Source organism: Anarhichas minor, unplaced genomic scaffold (genome assembly GCF_050575085.1).
Source record: "Anarhichas minor isolate MPS153535 unplaced genomic scaffold, ASM5057508v1 ptg000004l, whole genome shotgun sequence".
Lineage (NCBI taxonomy): Eukaryota > Metazoa > Chordata > Actinopteri > Perciformes > Anarhichadidae > Anarhichas > Anarhichas minor.
The window spans coordinates 6,632,077-6,653,887 of record NW_027466450.1 but is presented as its reverse complement, the minus strand read 5'-3'; the positions used below and the strand labels follow the sequence as shown (position 1 = coordinate 6,653,887).

Genomic DNA, 21,811 nt, shown 5'->3' with positions numbered 1-21,811 from the left:
GACATTACACTAGAGGGAATTACATGCGCAGATTATAACAGAGAAGGTCACGCCGAGTTGTAAGTCATGACAGCAGTCTCACACTATTTCACGGACAGCGGAGGGTAATATTACTTTAAGAATTAATGCAGTGACATTAAACTGAGCACCCTACAAGTTTCCAACCGTCATCGGGCAGGCTGGGAATTTAAGGTTAGATGGAAATATCGCCACCATAAACAGGGAGAAATTAGTAGTACTTTTTCTTACCCGTGCAGCTGGCCCAGTGGGTGACAAAGACTAAATAAAATGATAGAACACATGCTGTACGTCAAACAAAGGGAGCATATTAATGAGAAGCAGACAAACTACAAAGTGCAGCAGGTAAACCAAGTCTGAGAAATGTCTTACGCTTAAGTCGCAAAAAAAATAAACTAATCAGTGTATTTGATTCATGATAATCTATTGGGGAGGAAGAAGGAAATTGGGTAATCAATATCTTATTGTGATAAATGTTGCATTAGTTTGCACACTTTAATTCCAGGAAACACAACATTCTAAATATGTTTTAGATGTGTAATATTCAATACAATTCAATCTGCTTTATTGGATAATATTGCCAAAGCGTCAAGTAAAGTTTGACAATAGTGGTATTGAGGTGTCGGACAGAAGAATAAGGCTCATGAAAATGTCCAGCTCACTTTATTCCATCACTTCCCTGCACACCAGGGTCGGTATGGAATATTAAGCGCAACCCAGCGGCCAACTCAATAATGTCCGTAAGATAACTGGATTTAATTCTTATTTTACGTCGTTGTATACAGATATTAAGGATGGATCTTGGGTGTTGATGATTTTTGTCTTTGAGTGCATTTCTTCTGTGTAACAATTGATTACAAACAAAGAGCGAGCATCCATACAGTAATATGCCGTAATCCCCATAAGGTACAGAGACCCAGCATTATTTGATCCAAATAGAAAATCAATTACACAGCAGAATATTTTCTTTTTCAATATCCTACAGAAGCTGCTGTCTTCAGATGACTTCAGTATGAATTAATAAATCCCTGTCTACCATGTTCTTTCATACTATGTCATTATTCAGTACGGAAGTAGAATTCATGGCATGAATAAAACTTGCAAACAAGGCAAAGCCTCCGAAAACACTTTGCATGTGGGTAAAAACAAACAAAGAGCAGAGGGGAAATAAGTAGCTTCATCCCAGCAGGTCAGAACGCTATATTTCAACGTTAATTCCTTAATTTGTATCTGCCGTATTCAAATAAATAACAGTTTTCCTTTCTTCAGTCATGTGTCATGGGTGGATAGATTGAGCTCCTGTCAGAGCACAAAGCTCCCCTCAGAAGTCCACATTGCCTCGTCTGTTGTTAGGACCTGGTCCACATGGGGCCAGATTTGATTGGAAAGCCCAAAGGGAGGAGTTCCACCAGTCACAGGGGCATTGTTAGTGCCTCCAAAATGGCCAGAGAAGAATGACTGATTATGCAACCACAGCTAGGGTTACTAATAGGAATTCTATTTGAATTTCTAACATAACAGATGTTTGCTGGGCACCTCCATGGAGTGCGCATACACAGTTATGCTAATTTGCCAGTGTTTTCCTTCAAGTTAGCTCAGAGTCATTAGAGCACACAGCTAGCTTGGATCCTTCTGTCAAACTAATAATTGGCCATTATTGATATTAATTAACATTTTTGCTCTCTATGTCCTTTTTGACCTGCTATCTGTTAGTAAATCCAGTTACTGAGTCATATTAGGGCAATAAAAATCCACGGGACTCTATCGTAGTTGCAAACCATTTATCAGAAAGAGAACATAAAGCCAATTAGGAACGGGTGCAGACAGTTGTCTTCATTCTCCACTGACTACTTCTTGATCTCCATTATAAATTGCTAATAGGGCAGATACTGAGCGGAGGAGCGGGGGGGTAGTGCTCACTCTCTCCCCTGGTGACAGGTGAAAAGGACCAGTAGTAGTGTGCGTGCTTGATGAGGCTACACCATCATCAGCTGCTGGTTGTTGTTTTTTTTTTCTTCTTCAGTCTTTTTGTTGAAGGACGTCATGGTGAACCTTCCTCTCTACTGCCGGTCAATCATGTTAATTGGCCTTAAAGTAGAATATTACGGAAAGCCATTAAATTGTTAATCGTTCATCCTCCGAAAGCAATAGCGTTTGGTCACTCTGCCGTTATGATGCAATGAGCATCGGAAACACTGTGCACCATAGGTTTATGGGCTCAGATCAAGAAATCCTAATAGGTGTATATTGACTGGTTTATTTCCCACAAAACTCCAAAGGGACCGGTGGTTGCAAGAAAATATATCAAAGAGGCTATCAACACTGGTTGGGTCTTCTGTGTAAAATCAATAGTGAGCCATAGATGGCTTGAGTTTTCACAGTTCTCTCTCGTCATTTAAAAAGACTGTAGGCTATATGATGCTTTGAAGGACCCATGAGATTTTTGTAACGTAGCAACCACACTATATGTTCGAAAAGACACAGATTAGTAGTAACCTAATGTGTTTTGCCTTTGGTAAAACACATTGTACGCTTCTGTTTTGAACTTGATGACAGGTCACTGCTGCTCTAACCTGACACTGATACTGACACAGTGATTGAATGGTTAAGTTTTCCAGAACAAAGGAGGCGCAGTAGCAGAAAGGATCACGAGTTGTTGTTGAAGCAGGTAGTCTAACATAACCTGTGTGAATAACAACTTATGCTCCCTGCTCCCTGAATGCAGATGCTACCGAGGCAGCCGGGGTTTATGACAAGAGGTATAGCGGTCCCTTAAATGAGCAGTACTTAATAGCCTGGTTTCAAGTGTAAAGGCTTTCTCCCCTGTGCATTACTCCAAGAACCTAATTACAAGTTTCATCATCAATCATGAGCATTATTTATTCAGTAAAATGAATTTCTAATTAATAACTGATGAGCATTATGGCCTCGAAGACTGTAAAGCAATTAATTACGGCTGGCAACGGGGAATATCCATGTAAAGGACTATCTGGCGCACAGTCACAGCACAATGGTGCCAACAGGCTAATGTCCACAAAGAAGAGGCACTGGATTGTTTTTGTACTTGGGCTTTATTGAGATAATTACTTTCATGAATGTTGCCTGGGGGCTGTCATACTGTTGGCGATGTAATCAACGCTGGAAAACTGAACTTAAATTTTGTTAAATGCTGTTAAGAGCTGCCGTCTTCTACGCTCTGCGCTGCCACCCCTCCTTCCTCACAGATGTTTAGTTTTTCAGATTTTTTTTGTCAAGTGTATTTTTAGGCAGGCTACTCTCTAAACATGATGTACAGACTTGTTATGATGTACATCACTTTAAAACGTTACGGGCACAATAGCTATTGCCATTTCTATGCTTTCTGAAGAAATGTCTTGATTCATGAACTAACACAACGATGTACAGCCTCAGTTCATTTTAATATACAATATACAGTTAAATATACTCTACATAGAAACCTACATTATGGTGTATAGGCTATTATGTTGTAATACTTGTTGGTCATTAACGTATATTAACATCAGGTATTGCTCAAATGTTTACTTATCTACTATTTTACATTGCTGCATTTGACCTGAATGTATGCAACCTTTTTTCCTTTTTGCTAATCTTTAGTAAATCTGGTTACCAGACCTAATCTAAATGTGAATCAGAGGCAGTCTATGAACACGTAAGAAGTTATACTATCTGCTGTCATCAGGACTCTATGTCATGCATATTATATTTTATGTAAATAGTATACATCATTATTACCAGTTAATAACAAGAACTGATGCAATACTCTATGTTTGATCTTTTGGTTTTTAAGTATTTTCACGTATAACATTTGACAAATTGTGAGCTTCGGAATCTACGGCTGAGATTTGTGATTTGTTTATCAATGGCTGCTTAATGCTTACTGAAAGAACAGTACTGACATGAAATACATAAATATATATCCCTGCCCTCATCATTCCACACTCACCCTATGTCAAGTCATATTTGTGATGTTTTGCTATAGTTATATGTACCGTTCATTTATCACGTTTGAGGCTTAAAGTTTTGTCTCAGCTGTTCAAATGTAAAGAGAGAATTACATAAGAGCATGTCTGTAGAGATAGTATCGGCTGTAAGAAGAGATTAAAATGACAGCCCTGATTCTGCTGGTCTGACCTCCTCCAGGAGGGTTTTACAGAGAGTGGATCACTGGCCTTTCTAACACTCTTGGTGAGAGAAAAGTATAATTACACTAAAATAAACTCAGTTATGGGAGCATGTGTAGGTTTCCTTTTGTATTATGTCCACAGAATATATATCCATGTGTATTGTCATTTGCAGGTTATTGATGACTCTCTTGGTGATATTTTTAATGCATATTATCACATTTCCCACAGCCGTATAAATCTCATAAACAATGCATTTAACTTTTTTCTCCATCACTGCGATTGTTCGTAATTCATATTCATATGTAGAGGCAAAGTCTTAAATCTTCACATCACTGTAATTGTGCTGTGTTAACCTAATTCTTTTCAAAGTTCTATTCAGATATAGTATCTTTGCAATAACCATGGGTCAAACACAGAACGGTCAACATTAAGGTAGATTATGTATAACTTCATTCAGACGTTTTAACACATTATGGAAGAGACACGAAGAAAGCCAAAATAAAGATAAAGAACCCTGAGAGGTTGTAATTCTTTCATTTAGAGAATGGAAATCGGCGAAGCGGCTCTTTCATTTATCTGTTGTTTCAATTCAGCACAAATGTTTTGCACATTTGTGGCAGTTTTTTTGTTGCGTGTATTCATCTCACACACAAGTCTATCTGCACAAAACAGTGATGGATTGAGTCATGCATGGGTGTTTGCCATCTAGAGTAAAGGTAATAAATGTGCATGACTATAACGCTGAATTGCAGCAGTGTCATAATGTGTGTGACTGCTTCCTTATGGGTTCAAAGACAATACAGGATCTGTGCTGGTCTTTTAAAGTATATAAAGTTAGTTGTTGTGAGAACAAGGCGTGTGCATGTGTCGGACGGCTTGTGTCAGGTTACAACTCTTCGAGATGGATACGTCTGTTTGAACAGTGTCTAACCAGACTTCAGACAATTTAGTGGTTATTCAAAACCAAGCATTTCTTTTTACTTTCAGTTTTGTATAGAACAGCAGCAATCAAAAACCGGACCGGGAACATGTCCTTTGGGATTTTCTTTCATTGTTTCATTCATTTCCTTTACACTTTCATTTTCTCCAGGGTCACAGGGCGCTGTCCATGCTAGAATGCCTTGGTCAGGCCCTTTGTCCAAAGTCAAAACTATGATACTAAAAAGCATACATTACATACATTGTAGTATTTTGTACTTACGTGAAATAATATGTGTGCAAGACACAGTTGTCAATCGAACTGAATTAAAAAAGATGCAGTGAAATCATCCCATGTATCCCGTAAAATATATATATTTTCATTTTGTGAACTGTCATGTCTATTTCTTCCTAATTCCTGTTTTTGAGGAGCTTCTTCATTTTCGTTGTGCATTGCGGAACAACAAATTATTTTAGCTCTATCCTTATCATGTTATCTACTAACTATACATTCTGATGAAACAACTCGACAATTATGTCTTGATATAGTTTTCATATGACATCCGTAATTTTAAAAAGGGACTCTGTCAGTCCGTGCAAGCTATCCGGAGGCACTGCATGCCCAGACAGAATATTCATAACCCACCCACATCAGTATATTCCAGAACGAGACCACAGTGAACACACCCCACCAGCAACCTGCTACAGTTTAATGAAATGATTGGACTGCCCACCTGCCTGTCTACCTGCCCGCAACTTGAGGGAGGCATGAAGGGACAGGGTGTCAGTTTTGCTGGCTTGGCGACTTTCTTGCTAGATTTAGCAGCTTTGAGAGCTAGTGCTGCTAGCTACTTTCATTGGAAAAGAGTCGGCAACGCTGGGCTGGATATTTTGGTTGGATCATTTCTAAAATATAGCTTAGGATACTCTTGCAGGTTTCTCCAATGTTCCCTACCCAAGCTTCAAATCAGAGACCTACGTCTTCCTATCACTTGCCAATGTTATCACTTTGCGTAAAGTTATACATTACATTACATTACATTACAGTCATTTAGCAGACGCTTTTATCCAAAGCGACTTACAATTCAGATTCTATCACATTTCTACACCGTAGGCACAGCTACGGGAGCAATTTATACTTTACGCAATTTGCAGTCAATAAGAATTAAGCCGACCATTTAAACTTGTGTGTGTATAAGGTGACACAATCAGCGACGCAAATGCCAAGCATGTTTGATACTGAGGAGACTAGCGTCAACCAGTTGCAGTTCTTGAGAACAGTGGGGTGCTAAGCCAAATGAGTAGGCTGCTCATAACTGTACCCATCAGGCCCTTCTTCTAGATTTAGCCAGCTTTAGCGAGCATTCAGACTGATCTCAGGACTGGATTAAACATCGCAAAATGTGGTGTCTTGTGCTGCTTTAGGTACCAGTAAGAGGATGAAACTAAATGCAGGAAACTCATAGGAGTAATAGATCCATCTATCTACACAGTGTACAGTATAGTATCATATAGTATAGTATTGTGTAGTAAGGTATAAGTACAGGACTGTAGTAAGTGGGAGTATACACTGACTTATTGCGATGAATGAGGAGCTGCATTTTTTCATGAGGTGCTGATATCTGCCTGAAGCATATAGTGAAGTATACAGTCTGAACAGTTTCCGTCTGATGCTCTCCCTCAAATGTACGTACTTTGTTTACAGGACCACTGGCCACATTTGCATGTAAGCAAGGAAACCTCTGAATAGTTAGCCTCAACCCATAGTGATAACTTTGGAAACAAACGCACAATAGCTTTAAGAAATCTGTGCTTACTTACTTCTGCCATTTCCATAGATGGAGGTACTGGCCTCCAGAGTCTGAGATGGTTCCCTGGCTGCTGCTCCTATACTTAGAGAGGGTGTAATACAGTGGGGGAAGAAGTATTCAAATCAAAGTAGCAATACCACAGTGTGAACATATTCCATAATGTGTAAAAGTCCAGCATTTAAAAGGTTATGTAAAAGTACAGAAGTATTGGAAACAAAAAGTACTTAAGTATCAAAAGTAAAACTATAATATTTTACTATTATAGTATTGGATCATTATCATTGGTGTGTAGCAAAGAAACGATATTTAAATGATGTTGGTCAAGATGGAGATCATTTTAACTGATGCTACTTTGAATACTTTTGGTAGTTTAATCCGTTACAATGTCATGTTAAAGTAGCATTAAATGGAAATACTCAAGCAAAGTACAAGAATTTAAAAATTGCACTGAAAATAACGTTACAGTATTTGAGTTAATGAGCTAATACCGTTAACCCACGGTAAGTACAACGTTAGTTGCCATTTAAATTGTTTCCAGGTGAGAAGCACTGCAGCATCTCTGCTCCACCTGTTGCGCTAGCTAGCTCTAGCTAGGCACCGCAATTGCTCACGAGCTAATTTAATAACAAGGTTGCGTTCCTCCAGTGGAATCTCACTGTCGTAAATTCATTGTGGTGTTAGCTAAATTGAAGACTTATTTGGCATACTTGTGTGTAAAAAGTCGAGCCCTGATTGGATGTATATCTGGCTAAAACCCAGCGTTCCTATTGGCTGGTATACATGTAGCAACGTTTGTTTTCATTTGGTCTCCACGTGGATGTGAGATTCTATTAGAAAAATAGATAAATACATGCAAAGTATGCTTGTTTAACTAGATGTTAGCCCATATATTGGTCAGTGAATGTACAATTATATAATGGAATATTTTAAAGCATTTCATTTTTCCACCATTGTCATATTTCAACCTACTATGTTTTTATTGCTCTCCTTATCTTATCTTGTCTTATCCTAAGCATGTTCCTGTGTTAGAATGCAACACGTTCAGCAAGAGTGTAAAACACTGGACTATTTACACGGCCCACCTTTTATCATAGCAGTGTGTGCTGCCTGCCATGTGGAATAATTGTATGTCCCTCTCCTCTTAACGGATTACACATGATCGGTTGAATGAACTAGTTGTTGAACTTGCCAGAAGTCAGCGGGTCAGTTCATTACACATTATTCCACTTTTACAGCACTGCCAGCTCAACACTGAAAGTACATACTCCATGTCATCCTTCAAGATGAGTGAGACACATATAGAAGAGGCAGGACTGTGCACATCCTATAACTGTCCTTCTCTGTAGGTTTTTAGGCACACACACACACACACACACACACACACACACACACACACACACACTGGAAGCTCTCATCTTTCCATCTGGTGAAGTGGGCTGTTGTGATTGATTTGTGGATTTGCTCCCTCTTTTTTTCTCTCCATTTAAGTGAAATAATGTATGGAAGCAATCTGGCGACAGACATTTTGGAAAATCTATTTGAAATCATTTCAGCTGAAGCCATGGCAGTTTGTCTTCTTAGGGGAGAGGAGCAAAGTATAATTGTCTGCAGTCTAGTAAAACACAGTATAACTGCCATCACACTTGACTGAGCTTATAGCCAGCTAGTCCCATGGCCTCTAGAAGATAGAGCAGTTAATGTTCCCTTTTATTTTAGAGGATATGTCACTTGTATCGCAGATTTATACCATGATACAGCAATTTTGTCCAAACAGATGGATAATGGTGTCACCAGCAAAAAGCCCTGTTTTTATTGAGTTTGGAGCATATTGTTTAGATAGGGGGCTGTGTTGAACAGCTCTGCCAGCACTTTCTCTCTTTATCTCTCTAATCTTGCCAGTATTAGATTTGATCATTTTTGTTTGAAGGAGGAAAATGTGGCTGTAATGGCTTCCTAATAGCAAACACAGGGGATACAAATCCAGAGACCCTGTTCTGTAGTGCTTCCATAAGCACCACTGATTTATAGAGGTCTTTATGACAGAAAGGAAAATGATCTGCTGCAGGTATAAATCAGGTGAGGAGTAGGAAATTGAACTTAGATATCATCTTGTCAGATGCTTAATGCTCTTCCTCCTGTCACATTCGATAGGACCAATTTGGAGAATCCAGCAGAGGTAAAAAGAAGACAATTAACAATGACAGTGTGGTAATAGATGAAGCTATAAAATGAACCTGCTGCCTGCAGGATGCTTTGTATGATTTCCACATGAGGTAGTAGCAGGGTTGTGTTATCTCGGCCTTCCATTTCTTCCCCATTCGGTTTTTGGTTTCTTGAGCACATAAATATGTAATACTTTAGTAAAACAACAAGAAAACAAAGAGATATACATATATTTTGTTCTATGCACTATAATTGAATTACGATCCTGCATATGACAGGACTTGTAAATTTAGGTTAACCTTGTTTTTATGTTATTGATTCCGAGGGCATGTTCTCTGCTGACACTATATAAAATGAATCAATATATCAATAGTCAAGAACAAAAAATATGTGTGAACAAGAACATTGAAAGTAAGAATAGCCTAAATATATTATATTACTGTATTTGGAGCTAATTCAGTACATGCTAGCACCTCGATTTGAAGTTTTTTAGTTTTTAATACTATGATGTAGTAGATATTTCCATAGGCTATGGCTATGGCTTCCATAGGCTTCTCTAGTTTATTACTTAATCAAGGTACCGCAGTTGATTGTTTGCAATAATAATTGTCAAACTGTATGAGTGCTCAAACAGATGTCATCACTCAGTGGTGTAATGAGTTCAAGATAGGACAGAGAATGACAATGCTCTCTGATCCCTGAATGTCACTCTGGTGTAAACTGCAGCCCAGTGGTTTATTGCTGGCATCATGTATTCAGCGGCATGCATTCATGATTTGACAGATTGAATGTGGTGGTAGGGTGGGAGGGGGGGAGTGGAGAGCTATCCATCTGGATGTGTACGTTTTAAATGACTTGAATTTTAAAAACTAATTTCTTGGAAGCTGATGACCTTTTGTGAAAAGCTGATCAACTTTGTCATGCGGCAATTCAAGCCCAAGCAGCTAAGGAGCAACAGTAATAACCAGAGATCCAGTGCTCGGGAACCATCATCCCTCGCAGCTCATCAAGCCGAGCTCTTGTATAATCTAATCGGATTTTAATGCTTCTCTGAAGGAGATTGTGCTCTTATTACTGTGTAATGATGCTGTTGTCAAGAGCCAATGGTGATGTCTGATATCAAAACCATGTTAAACTGCTTCTGTGACACTCATCTCGACATTTTCCACATCGCCTCCAATGCACAATGGCTTGAGCTGTATATTTATGACTTTGTTGTTCTTCCTGTTGCATTCTACTTCCTGATGGACAGAAAGATGGTACATCTTTAAAAAATCCCTCCTTTATTGCGTTTGTCTGATATGGTGCTTCTTTTTCATATTCAGTACAGTAGATAGAGCATAACGATGAAGGTCTTCGCTGAGATGAGGAGAATTTTGAAGCGCTCACACTCGGGGGCAGCAAATGGAAAAGTGACAAGCCTGGTGCACTTGTCTATTTTACTTATTCTGTGCCTCTGTTTCATATTCTGCTTCGCACCGTGGGGTTATTTTCCTCCGGGGTTCAGAAGGGCACGCTCTTTCATTTCTACAGAAAATTGTTTCGCAGGATTTCAATCTTTGGCTGCTAGATATGACAAAACACAATATCAAGAACACTTATGTTTCTTATCTGCCATTTTTTCTGGGTATAAATAAAAGATCAGTATAAATTTGAGTCAAGTGGCCTCGAATGCACATGTGAGAGATGAGTATGAAAAGAACTATGAACCTTGGGACAGCCCCACTGTACATTTTCATCGCTTGCTCAAAATTACCCTGGCACTGGGGCTTTGTATGTCATTTGTCATCCTTGAAAATCAATTAGTGTCTCCATGAAAGCAATCCAGACGTAATCCTTTTTTTCACTTGGAGACAAAAACCAGAGTGTATCTTTTGTTTTCGCATTATACAAAGAGTTTTTCTTTGAACTGTTCGTGTAATAGGTTGAGATCAAGGTAAATTTCGGTGGAAATTATAGTACGAACATCCTAATTGGAGAGTTAAAAGGTAATTTTAAATATTAATTGTGCCTAAATATGCTAATACTTATAAAGGCAAAGATCTCTCTGTGACCCCTCATCTGTCTGTGAAATTCGTCATGCACTGTACAGATAACAAACTGAATGTTGTTAAACTGAGTTGAAAGCAAACTAATCATTTTCTGTCTATGGGGTACAAATTGTCAAGAAATGATTCAGTGCTGTGGAATCAAAAATATTACTCAAACATACATTGTTAAACCACATAGCACAGAGATCCTTTGTGATATATCACTTATGACGATGCACATATGTGCAGGCTGTGTATACTGGACAACCTCCCAATGGTGTGAAAACATCCAAACATTGTCCTATTGATGTCCCATTTTTTTCCCTGTTTGCCTCTTGTCAGAGGTCAACCTCAAACAGCATGTGGTGGAATCAGGCGTTACTGTCTATGTCAAATTGATGCATTACAAGGCCCAGGAGGTCACGTCTCTGTAAACATACATTATCAAAACCCATAGAAGACGTGGGGTGTTGACCTCACGAATAGTTTACGGCCTATCTTCAGGGGAAAAGGGTCATGTGATGGTAGAGAGCAACTTTGTAGCCGCAATGAGTTTCTTGTTGCAAATGAAGAGGGTCAAGCAATCAAGACTGGTCGGGCTCCGTGTCAGCCCTATTATCTTACACTGTCTGAAATGATCAATGAGCTAAAATAAAATGATCACAAGCTAAAATTGGCCTGCTAATGAAAATGGACCGTTTAAACACGCTCCTGAGTGAGAAGATGGCCGCAGAATAAACAGGGCGGCAGTTTAAAATACACGACACAATGAAGGTGGCAGGAATAAACAAGAGCTATTGCCATCATGGTTATTTACATGTTAGTTTGACCTTTTGATTCATATTTTGATGTAAATGCAGAATCACTTTCAAAATGCAGCAACAATTGATTGTTTTCAAGGCAACATCAGTCAAAAAATTCTTTAGCATGTCTTACAAAAAAATAAATAAAAATATGCATGTCTCGCTGAATGTGTTGTGATTCTGAACACATGTACACAGATGTTTCCAAAGGTTTATTTAGTAATATTTATAGAGAACAAGAATTCCAACATACAGCAAAAGGATACAGTCTGTAAACAGCTCAATGACTTTATTGTCTATATGTAAATAGGGTGTATCGATAACTCTCTGAAACAGAGACTTAAAATATAAAAAGGCACTTGGGACAGGTGCACAGTACTGACATAAATCGCCATTTTAGCAATTAACACAGTGTACGTGCATTCCTATTATGGTACCGTGGTTGTGTAAACATGTAAGCATCACCGTGCTACAGAGTATCCCAGTCAACACCGTCATGAAAGGCAAAGCATCATAGAAAAATATTTATAAATAATTTCCCATAAATACAATTTCATTTCCCCCACAAAATAGTTGTTGTTTTGTTTCCGCAGTATCAAACTAACTGACAGAATACTGTTAAGAAATGCAGTCAAAGACAAATAAAATATGAAAAATAAAGAAAACAAGGGACAAACCTTTTCCTATACAAAATCCACACCATGTAGCATAATCCTTCAGATGTAATAACAGCGGGAAGGACAGTTGGGTTGTTTGGTGGTTGCAACCAAATGCTAGCATTATGCAATTCAATATCTTACTATTGCTAGAACTATAAAAGCAATTCTCAAAAGAAAAGACATTCTGTACTGTAAGTTGAAAAATCCCATCAACTGCTGACTTGTTGCTGTGATATTTCAACTCACGGCATTTACTTGCAAGTTAACGGTCAAAAGAAAAGAAAGAACGAAGTCCCAGCATGACTTGAAATAACTACTCCACAGTTTCATTCCACTTCCATGGCAGACACATCTTGCTCTCCGTCAGATTTCTCAGAGGGCAAATCTTGTGACTCTGGGGTGCTTTGGCTGTCTGACGCAGAGCCGGGCTCTGTGGTTGCTGGTGTGCCTGGCTCTTGGGTGTCTGTTTCAGCTGAGACATCCGCAAGCTTGGTTTGCCCTGATCGAGATACAAAAACAATTATTTGAAGAATTCTGTTTAGATTTGCACACATTTAAAAAAAAAGTATAAAAGCAAAGAAAATTATATGTATATGCGTTAGACAAGAGTTTTAACATCTAATTTCTAAATGTACTAATATTGGTAACATTTGCCATGTGTAGATGAAACCTGCTTAAGTGCCATTCTCACCTGAAACCGACGGGTCATCATCTACGTCAGCAGCAGACGAAGGTACGGGTGCCTCAGATGGCATCTTCAGTTCCCCACTGACCTCGGGGAGTCTGGGGGCCTGAGGCCTGGTCTTTCTCGCAGGGTTCAAGAAATAACAGTATGCACATCGGAAGGCTGAAACAACACAAGTGAAACACCGCACACATAGTTTATGTCACTTCTCTAATACATTTTCAGAACAGACAGATTAATATACATGAATATGAACCAATGACAGAAAATGCCTGAGATTCATAAACACTTCAGATTGATGTGTAGCACTGGTTTGCATATTCAATCTTGTTGCGTTTTTGCTTACAGGGGTCGGTTGTGGCGGAGGCATTTAAGAGCTATATGATATACTACGCTGCCAAATGCTAGAGGGCAAACGAAGGCGCAGTATTTGATGGAGACTGACAAGAGTGTGTGTTTCTTTAAGTCTCACCAACATATTCAAATTCCTCTTTTAATGCCATGCCGTTATGGGACAGACACTGCTGACAGATGAGAGCGTATCTACGAGGAAGGAAAGACAATCAAGTTAAGACAGCATACAGTACATAGAGACTGGCATTATATCACATAAAAGATAGTTCAGCACTGCATCTTTACAAGTTGGCTAAGAACCTGCTTAATATTGCTTTAATTACACATCCCCACAAAACGGCATTTATAACACTAAATTGTTCCTGTTCAGAAGCAGAGGGTGAGTACCTGTTCTGAGGGCCATCTCCAACAAGATACTCAATGACTCTGTCCATAGCGCCTCTTTCTCTTGGGACCACAGGTCTGGCCAGGGGCGGGCCGGGGGGGTGCATCCCTGTTAAAGAACATCAATGCCTGTTAGATGTACTCTTGAATACAACTGCATTGAACAGCAAAAAACAAGTGAAACAGTGAGGCTGAAATTCACAGTTTACTGCACAAACCATGATGGATATTACAAAAACCTGCCCCCTCTTTCTTAATGAATTAACACTGGATCTCACTTGCAAAGCACGTCCAGAATCCCTGCTGTGTTGGTGAGTAGTAATTAATATAATCTAACATCAAGAGCAATCATAGGAAGATGACTGGTCATTTCTGTGAGACTTGGCACAGTCTCAATATCCTGCTGGTTATTAATTTACCAACATATGGAAACTCTGTGGTGACTCTTTGTATCAAATTGCTTTTCACTTTCAATTTTCCGCAGAAGCAGGTGATAACATCAAGTCATGTAAACCATTTGCAAGGTGTTCCAAATGCCAAAGGCAATTTCACCGAGCATTAAAAGACATTTAGTGAGATTCCACCAGCATTGCCCAGAGAACAAACGCAGGTCTGGCTAATTAATCATAGTTAATGTAATCCTGATTCGTGCATGCCTCACAGTTGGCATTCCACATGGCAATTACAGCATGCCGCTTCCTCTAGGAACACATGTCCTTTACCGTTTGCACTTATTTGCATCTTCTATTGAGTGTTCATAGCCCATAAATAATTTATATTGACTATCCAGCAACTCTGCACTCCACAGATGTCTTCCACATACAGCAACTGTTCTATGGAAAGTTGTTCTCATGTTGGCTGGCTTTGTAAAGCACACGCATCACCCTCTTGAGGTAAACATTCTGACTGCATCAACCGATAGCGCGCACCCCCCCCCCATTTCTAATCTTAGTCCACAATTATACACTCATTTGAGAAAGGCTTAACCTTTGAGTAAGATATTTGAAAACTACGTTCATGCAATTACCCATTACAACTTCTGTATAACATACACCACCCTTGCTGACAACACACACCACAGAGCCTTGAGCAACTAGGGACACAGAGCCAGGGAAGAGTAAATCACACCTTAATCGACCACATTATGATGTGGTCCCCCCGTGTGCAGGTAACTCACCGACTCCTGGAACAGGTGTTCCAGGGGTCACAGGCCTCCTCATCAAGCTCTGCTGAGCAGCTATAGCAGACAGGCTCCTCTCTGGGGGTCCACCTGGAGCAGAGTGGGAGGACCGTCCAGGATAGGTGGGCCCAGAGGCAAGAGGGGGGCGAGCAGCAGCTCCGCTCGCCGGATTCACCACCACTGAGGGGGTCTTTGGGGTGACATTGCGCTGGCGGAGCTCTAAACACAAAAAAAGATTCCAGTTTGCTTAACAATAGTAAGACAGAAGGGAAAATAGTGCGGTCTTCAGAGCCCATCGCTACCTTGGCCTGGGTTTGGAGTCATCTGAGGTCTGACTGGAGTGGATTCAAGCTCCTTTATGCAGAAGACAAGAGAGTGCAAAAGTCTGTTTTAATATGGAAAACTATTACAAAAAAATGTGTTTATGTTACAAAATTAAAACAAAACTACTCACAATTTTTCTCTTGGAATCGGGATCAAATCTCTCCAGAATCATTTTAGCATTTTTATACGTCTCCGTTTCCATAACTTCTTCAAGCTGGAAAAAACAAGACATTCAATTCTCCAATTCATTGCACAAATAAATGATTCCTATAATAATAGCTCTATTGCTTAGGAACGATTTGATGGTCATCAGATTTAATTAATAGGAGTTTCATAAACACACATTAATATCTTAAGATCACCTACCATAACATTACACGTAAACGCAAGAAAGGGCACCCGGAAGTTACTCCACTAAATAGTACGTCTTCATTTAAGTACCAAACATTTCAAAATGTTTACATAAAATATGAAGAATAATTACATTCACTACTTCGATAATGGAGAGTGTGAAAATCCATCAGCCCTAATTATTGAAAGTTATTAGACTTGACAGAGGATGACAAGCAATTTCTCAGATTTATTTCTTTCCTGCACTAAATGCTATTAATTAAAGTGTCATTAGCGGAGTGGTTTACTGGGTTAAGTCACTGTACCAATCAAACTCTGTCTGTACACATCCCAGATTAGCAAGCATCTTGCTGCAAAATGCTGAGGGGATCGATAAGAGCAATACCACGATAATAATACCAAGGCATCCTACGAAACTTCACTTTGCAGGAGACCACGAGACATCAGAATTACAATGCGTTCCACAGAGATCATTACTTTTATAATAACTTTCTCTCACCGCGGTGGAAGCCACAGACGCATGAAACGTCACTTTGCAGATCTCTCAAGCTTGCAGAGGGAATTTCAGGGACATTACAGAGAAAATCTGTAGGGTGCTTGTAGTGCAATATTTGTAATGGCTTCATAACTACTACACTGAGTGACAGGGTGAGACTAAATAGAAAAAATAAAAGAATATAACATGCTTAATACCAACAGACACTGTTTTTGTGAAGTCTCATCTCTGAAAATATTTGAGTTTTCTAAACAGCAGCAGCTACACCTGACCAACCGTTTCATCTCTGCTAAATGATGCATACGTTCTATTGTTTGTTCCACACATGAGCACAGTGAGCATCATACTAAAGTTCTCCAATAGCTGTTTCTGTTCAAGGATTTTAGGCAGTTGGCTGATAACAGTTGGCTCAAAACAGGGGAAACTGGTAAATTGTTCAATAAATAAAAAATCCTTATCTGTGATGTTGACATTCTATTTCACCTCTCTAGCACACCCACTGAAACACTTTCTATTTTATATAAGATACATGAATGTGACGAGAATCTCAGGGAAACATTAGTCAGTACTTTTGTCATTTAGGGGCAGGCCAGATGCCGGGCTGTTCTGATCTTAAGCGTCAGTATCAGTGTTTTTAAGTCTTTGGAGTAAAAAGCAAATAACAACAATATAAATGAAACTGGACAAATATAAAAACATCACTTACTATTTTCCTTTTTTGTGCTTTAAGATCTTCTAATTTGTCATCTGAAAAAAGAAAAGAAAAAGGTTTTACTTGAAAATTCAATACCAGCTTGAACATGAACAAAAATGACCATTACATGGTAAGTTGTGTATAAATATTCAAAAAGGGTCTTACTATTTGTTTCAGTTCTTCGTAAACAAATAATAATAAGCATTTTTCGAAGTAACCAAACTCTAATAAGGGGAAAAGGAGGAACACAGTTGATTGGTTACAATACATTGTAGTTACAGTTTAGTGAAAATGTGACTGACTATCTCGCACACTTACAATAACGGGAATATTACGAAGGGAAGAGACAATATGAGCTGTCCCATCAGCTGTTCAGGCAGGTACCACAAATACACAACTACACATGCGATCAGGAAGAGAAGAGACGAGTACAGAAGCAGTCGCCCGACCCATATCTTCAACTGCCTCTGATACTTCTCACTGTATTCTTCAAGCGTCTGTATATCCTGTGAGGAGATAAATGAAATGAGTGTTATGTTAGCTCGCAAATGCGATTCCTATTAGTGGGACGTGACTTTGGTTAAGTGAAACAGTTTTTTTCATACAAACTACAAGTAATCCAAGGGCCATAAGAATAAGCATTATGGTTTTACACACATTTAGAGCTCGGTCTCATTTAATGGATAACAGTGAAACACAGCTCAGATCACTTTGATTATTACACATGCAGTTTGCATACATTTTCTATATTGTGATATATATCTGAGAGAGAGAAAGACAGAATTCACACACAGAACTCAACTTCTAAACCTTATGGTGAGGTGAAATGAAACTGGTGACAAAAGCAGGTTTTTCCAGGGTACTGCTAACCCACCATCCCTTTAGGACGAATTTGAAACTAAACAGAATATTTCAACTGTTTTATTTTTCTTAAGCACAAACTAAAGTACAACAGCAAATCCAGGGAATGGAAATTTGAAGCTGAACATGTAGCATATCAGATAAATATAATTCAAACTTGGCAGTAACTACTGGGAGCACACCAAACAAAAGCGATGATCCAATCATGATCAAACTTCTCTTCTGGCAGAAAAGGCCAATATTTATATAATTCATTATCATTTTCCAATGAATAAAAGGCTTATTCATCCTTTTCTCAATAGAAAGGTTACCTCACTGCGTTAAAGCGATGTTTACTCCATCTATAAATAGCTCATGTACAGTATGGGACCCACTCTGGTCACTACGGTTCTCCTGTAACATGAGTGTCTGTCACTCTTAAGCACTGGATAAACAGATCTCACATTCAGCCTTACAGTATAACACGCAGGCCGTCGCGTGTGTGTGGTGCAACCATCCCCATGATTTCTCTATACAGGAAAACTAACAGGCCAAACAACCGTCTTGTCAACACGTCAATGTCCACCTGACCTCTTCAGTATATGTGTAGTGTATCATGCTACAAGGACAGGGGCTGAAAATAGCCTCACGCTAGCTTAACTGTAGCAGAGCACTAAAGCCCCATCAGTCAGCAAATGTGGAGCCGATTTAGAATTTGTTGACACGTCCGTTAAGGTCAAAAGAGCTTCAGGCTTATGGTCAAAAGATGCAAGCTTATATAACATGTCTTTAATAGCACTGTATCAAAAACAGGCTTACGTGTTCACTAAGCACCAGTGAAATAATACACAATATCGTCAAATGATCAGACAGGTTGTAATCAAACGGCCAGGTAGACCAAACTGATTTGGCATTGGAAGCAAAGGCGAACGGTAAAATTATTACACAATTTGTCCTTTGTGAACCATTGCACTCATTTTCAGTTTTACCTCCAAACGAAGTGGAAGAGATAATCTGGCAAAACCTGTTTTTGTTGCCCCTCTGGGCCTATTTTCAGTGATATCGCCACTTTCCCAGATCTCTGCAATTACTTTGGCGAGTCATCATAACCAATATAACTGATCGCCAGAGCTACAAAAATAAAACTTAAGTTGTAATGAGCCGTAGTCTACCTTCAAGTACTGTACATGCATATAAGCAATTCACCAGTAACCGTCCCTTCAGATGTCCCACTGACTGGGAACAGTGCATAAGAGCATAAATAAAACACTGGAATTTCTTGCACGAGGCCCTTGCTCCCTCTTTTTTTATCGTCAATAAGGTTTACAATTAATGTGTAGACTATCTTCTATTTGAATAACTTCATCTGTCAATGTATACCAATTGTTGGTTTGGTAATGTTTGTGAAAATGTTCTTGTTCATGGGCTTTTTCTACCAACTCAAAGTGCAGGCTGGGTAGTAAAATGTTGAGCTAGAGCATGGATTTATTGTGTTTTGACAAACTTATAGCACATTATCTCACACCACAAGCAAATATATGTACAAGAAAGACTTGAAGTTTTAAATCAAATGTGTTTTAGAGAATTCAAAACAGCACTTCTGGCATTTGACAAGCATACCTTATCGATTCCCTCCAAAATGTCCACAGTGGATGGTTTTGTCTGTAAGGCAAACATTTGGAAAGAGAGTGAAGAAATCATGACATTTGCAACTGTACACTTTGTGCAAACAACTTTCTGAAAAGATCTGGAAACTTCCTCATCTTCCCCTTTCTGCACATTTTGTATATGTGTTATATTGAGTCTTCTTTTGTTGTTCCCGATATTATTCAATCAGCCTATGCATGCAAATATGCAAAGGAATAGAGATGAGACTATTAGCATAAACATTTGGATTCTGATCATTTATGTAGACCTAGTATGTCACCACTATTTGTGCACCACTATTTGTGCATGTATGGTGTGGTTGAATTATTTGTCCTGCACGTTCATGCAAGCTGAAACCTTATCAAAGCTAAAGGCAAAAATAATGCAATAACATTATTTGTATTAATGCAGCATAAGTAGAAAGACATAAACAAACCCTCCATCGTGAGATGACTGCACCCATGTTGATCAAAGGGTTGAAGGATATTCTGTTCTGTTCTGGGACCCTCCTCTGATTTCCTCCAGCAAGTAACCTCTCCACCTGTTGACAATAGTTATTGGCTTCAATATACACTTAGTTAGCAATTTAAGAGGAAAATGTAGCTACAACTAATGCAGTGCAATGCAATTGATTTGACCATTTGATAAAACTAAACTTTAGAGACTCGCTCATTCTTCTCTGGAGGCAGTCTGTGAGGGTGATGCATTTTAATATACTCATATAATGGGTTGAAACAAAATAGGTGAACCATCATTCAGCATTGGGCAACACAATGCATCAGTTCTACAAATAACTGCCTCCAAAATAACCTTCAACTTGCATCACCTCAAAGGCTGCATCACCCACAAAAACATAACCTTTATTACAGGGCTGTTGTACTAGAAAGCGATATAGTTTCGCTACGTGTAACTGTGTGAGCATACGTTAACGTTACACGTAGCTAGTATTTCAAGTTGTTTAACGTATCGTAGTCTTCGTGTGCTGTGTGAAACGTTACCCTCGCTAAATTAAGTTGACGCTGGCAAACTTAACAACTTGACTCCATGTTTTCGGAGGCAACTGCCATTTCATTAAGTTACGGGGCTACCAGCTGGTAACGGTTAGCTCACATCAAAGGACAGTGTTGCCATGTCGCCATTATCGAATAACGTCTCTTAAATAACTTTCTACCCACTTAATGCATCAGTGGAGTAAACTGTTAGCGTTAGCCAACGTTTCACTATCTAACCATGGGAAGCTAACCGCTAGCTGCTGATGCTAGCACTGAAGCAGCCTGTAGTTCATCGTGATAAGTAACAGCAGTCGTTGCTAACTTAAGTTAACGTCCTTCGTAAAAAGAAAGCGGACACCAAACAATGTGGCTGCAAAGTGAATGAATCACAGCCAAGTGTTTAGAAGTGCAGTGGGGTATTTACCTAAGAGGAGTTGTCCCACTTTCGACAGCCTGCAGCAGGACAGCAGCAGTGCTCCTGTCCTCTGACGGAGCGTGTGTCAGCCAAGATGGGGGAGTGTCCGCTAGAAGAGCAGCATGGATCATAAGCACTGCCGGGGCCTTCAAGACTCCATGTCCATGTCACTTATGTTTAAACTAAAAGGGTTCTTATGCAAACCGAGGTGGCATGTACTGTGATATGAAACTAAACTCTATCATCAACGTTTTTGATACGTCTAACAATGATGGTTATGAATTATATGAACTTTAGCTGAGCTATTAGTCGAGTGTTGTTGTTGTTGTTGTTGTTGTATTAATAGTATGAGTGGTTAAAGAAAAAGAGGACTTATTGGCAATATACCAAAATGCATGATGCATTAATCCTTCTGATCTTAAAGTGAAATTTTAAAATGAGTATAATCCCAACAGTTATTGTGATTCTGTTATTGTGATAATATATATATATATATATTTGTATATGCTTCATGTCAGCCAACCCTACTAGTATTGATTGCCAGTTGATTGGCCATTATTAGTAAGGGTCATTATTGCACAAGCACACTGAACCCCAAATGACTCTCGCCAAAAGTGTCTGCCAAGTGAATATAATAGCAGTTGTTATGCTTTTTGCTGATTTTGTTTAAACTCAGGACAATGCTGTCTTTTATAATAAATATGAAGAAATACAAAGCCTTAGATTTATTGGGTTTGCACACAAAATGCAATCACACATTCTCCATTCAAGGCCCATACCCAACAAAGCTTTTTGTAATATATTGGAGTAGGTACAATTTCCCATGTTGATGTTTAGATTTGCAGGTCCAACACGTTAACTTGCAAATCTAATTTAAACAGTGTGATTCATTAGTGAGTATG

General features: G+C 39.0%; 1 protein-coding gene across 1 annotated transcript; it reads right to left on the bottom strand.

The window, feature by feature from the left end:
• Positions 1 to 12,085: 12,085 nt before the first annotated feature.
• lnpa (limb and neural patterns a) lies at positions 12,086 to 21,012 on the bottom strand. Its single transcript, XM_076107462.1, has 13 exons — positions 20,919 to 21,012; positions 19,939 to 20,043; positions 19,476 to 19,517; positions 17,334 to 17,521; positions 17,181 to 17,239; positions 17,028 to 17,068; positions 15,605 to 15,688; positions 15,453 to 15,504; positions 15,148 to 15,369; positions 13,974 to 14,079; positions 13,705 to 13,775; positions 13,239 to 13,394; positions 12,086 to 13,046 (listed from the first exon to the last, which is right to left on the bottom strand). Exons 2-13 carry the CDS (start codon positions 19,963 to 19,965, stop codon positions 12,874 to 12,876), a joined length of 1,221 nt encoding a protein of 406 aa, XP_075963577.1. The 5' UTR covers positions 19,966 to 20,043; positions 20,919 to 21,012; the 3' UTR covers positions 12,086 to 12,873.
• Between the last annotated feature and the right edge of the window lie 799 nt (positions 21,013 to 21,811).

Excerpts from the sequence above, each read along its gene's own strand:
- lnpa (XM_076107462.1), bottom strand. The coding sequence starts at position 19,965 with ATGGGTGCAGTCATCTCACGATGGAGG. Across the intron at positions 15,505-15,604 it reads CCGATTCCAAGAGAAAAATT|GAGCTTGAATCCACTCCAGT; the intron begins GTGAGTAGTTTT and ends TTCTGCATAAAG. Across the intron at positions 14,080-15,147 it reads AACACCTGTTCCAGGAGTCG|GGATGCACCCCCCCGGCCCG; the intron begins GTGAGTTACCTG and ends GTTCTTTAACAG.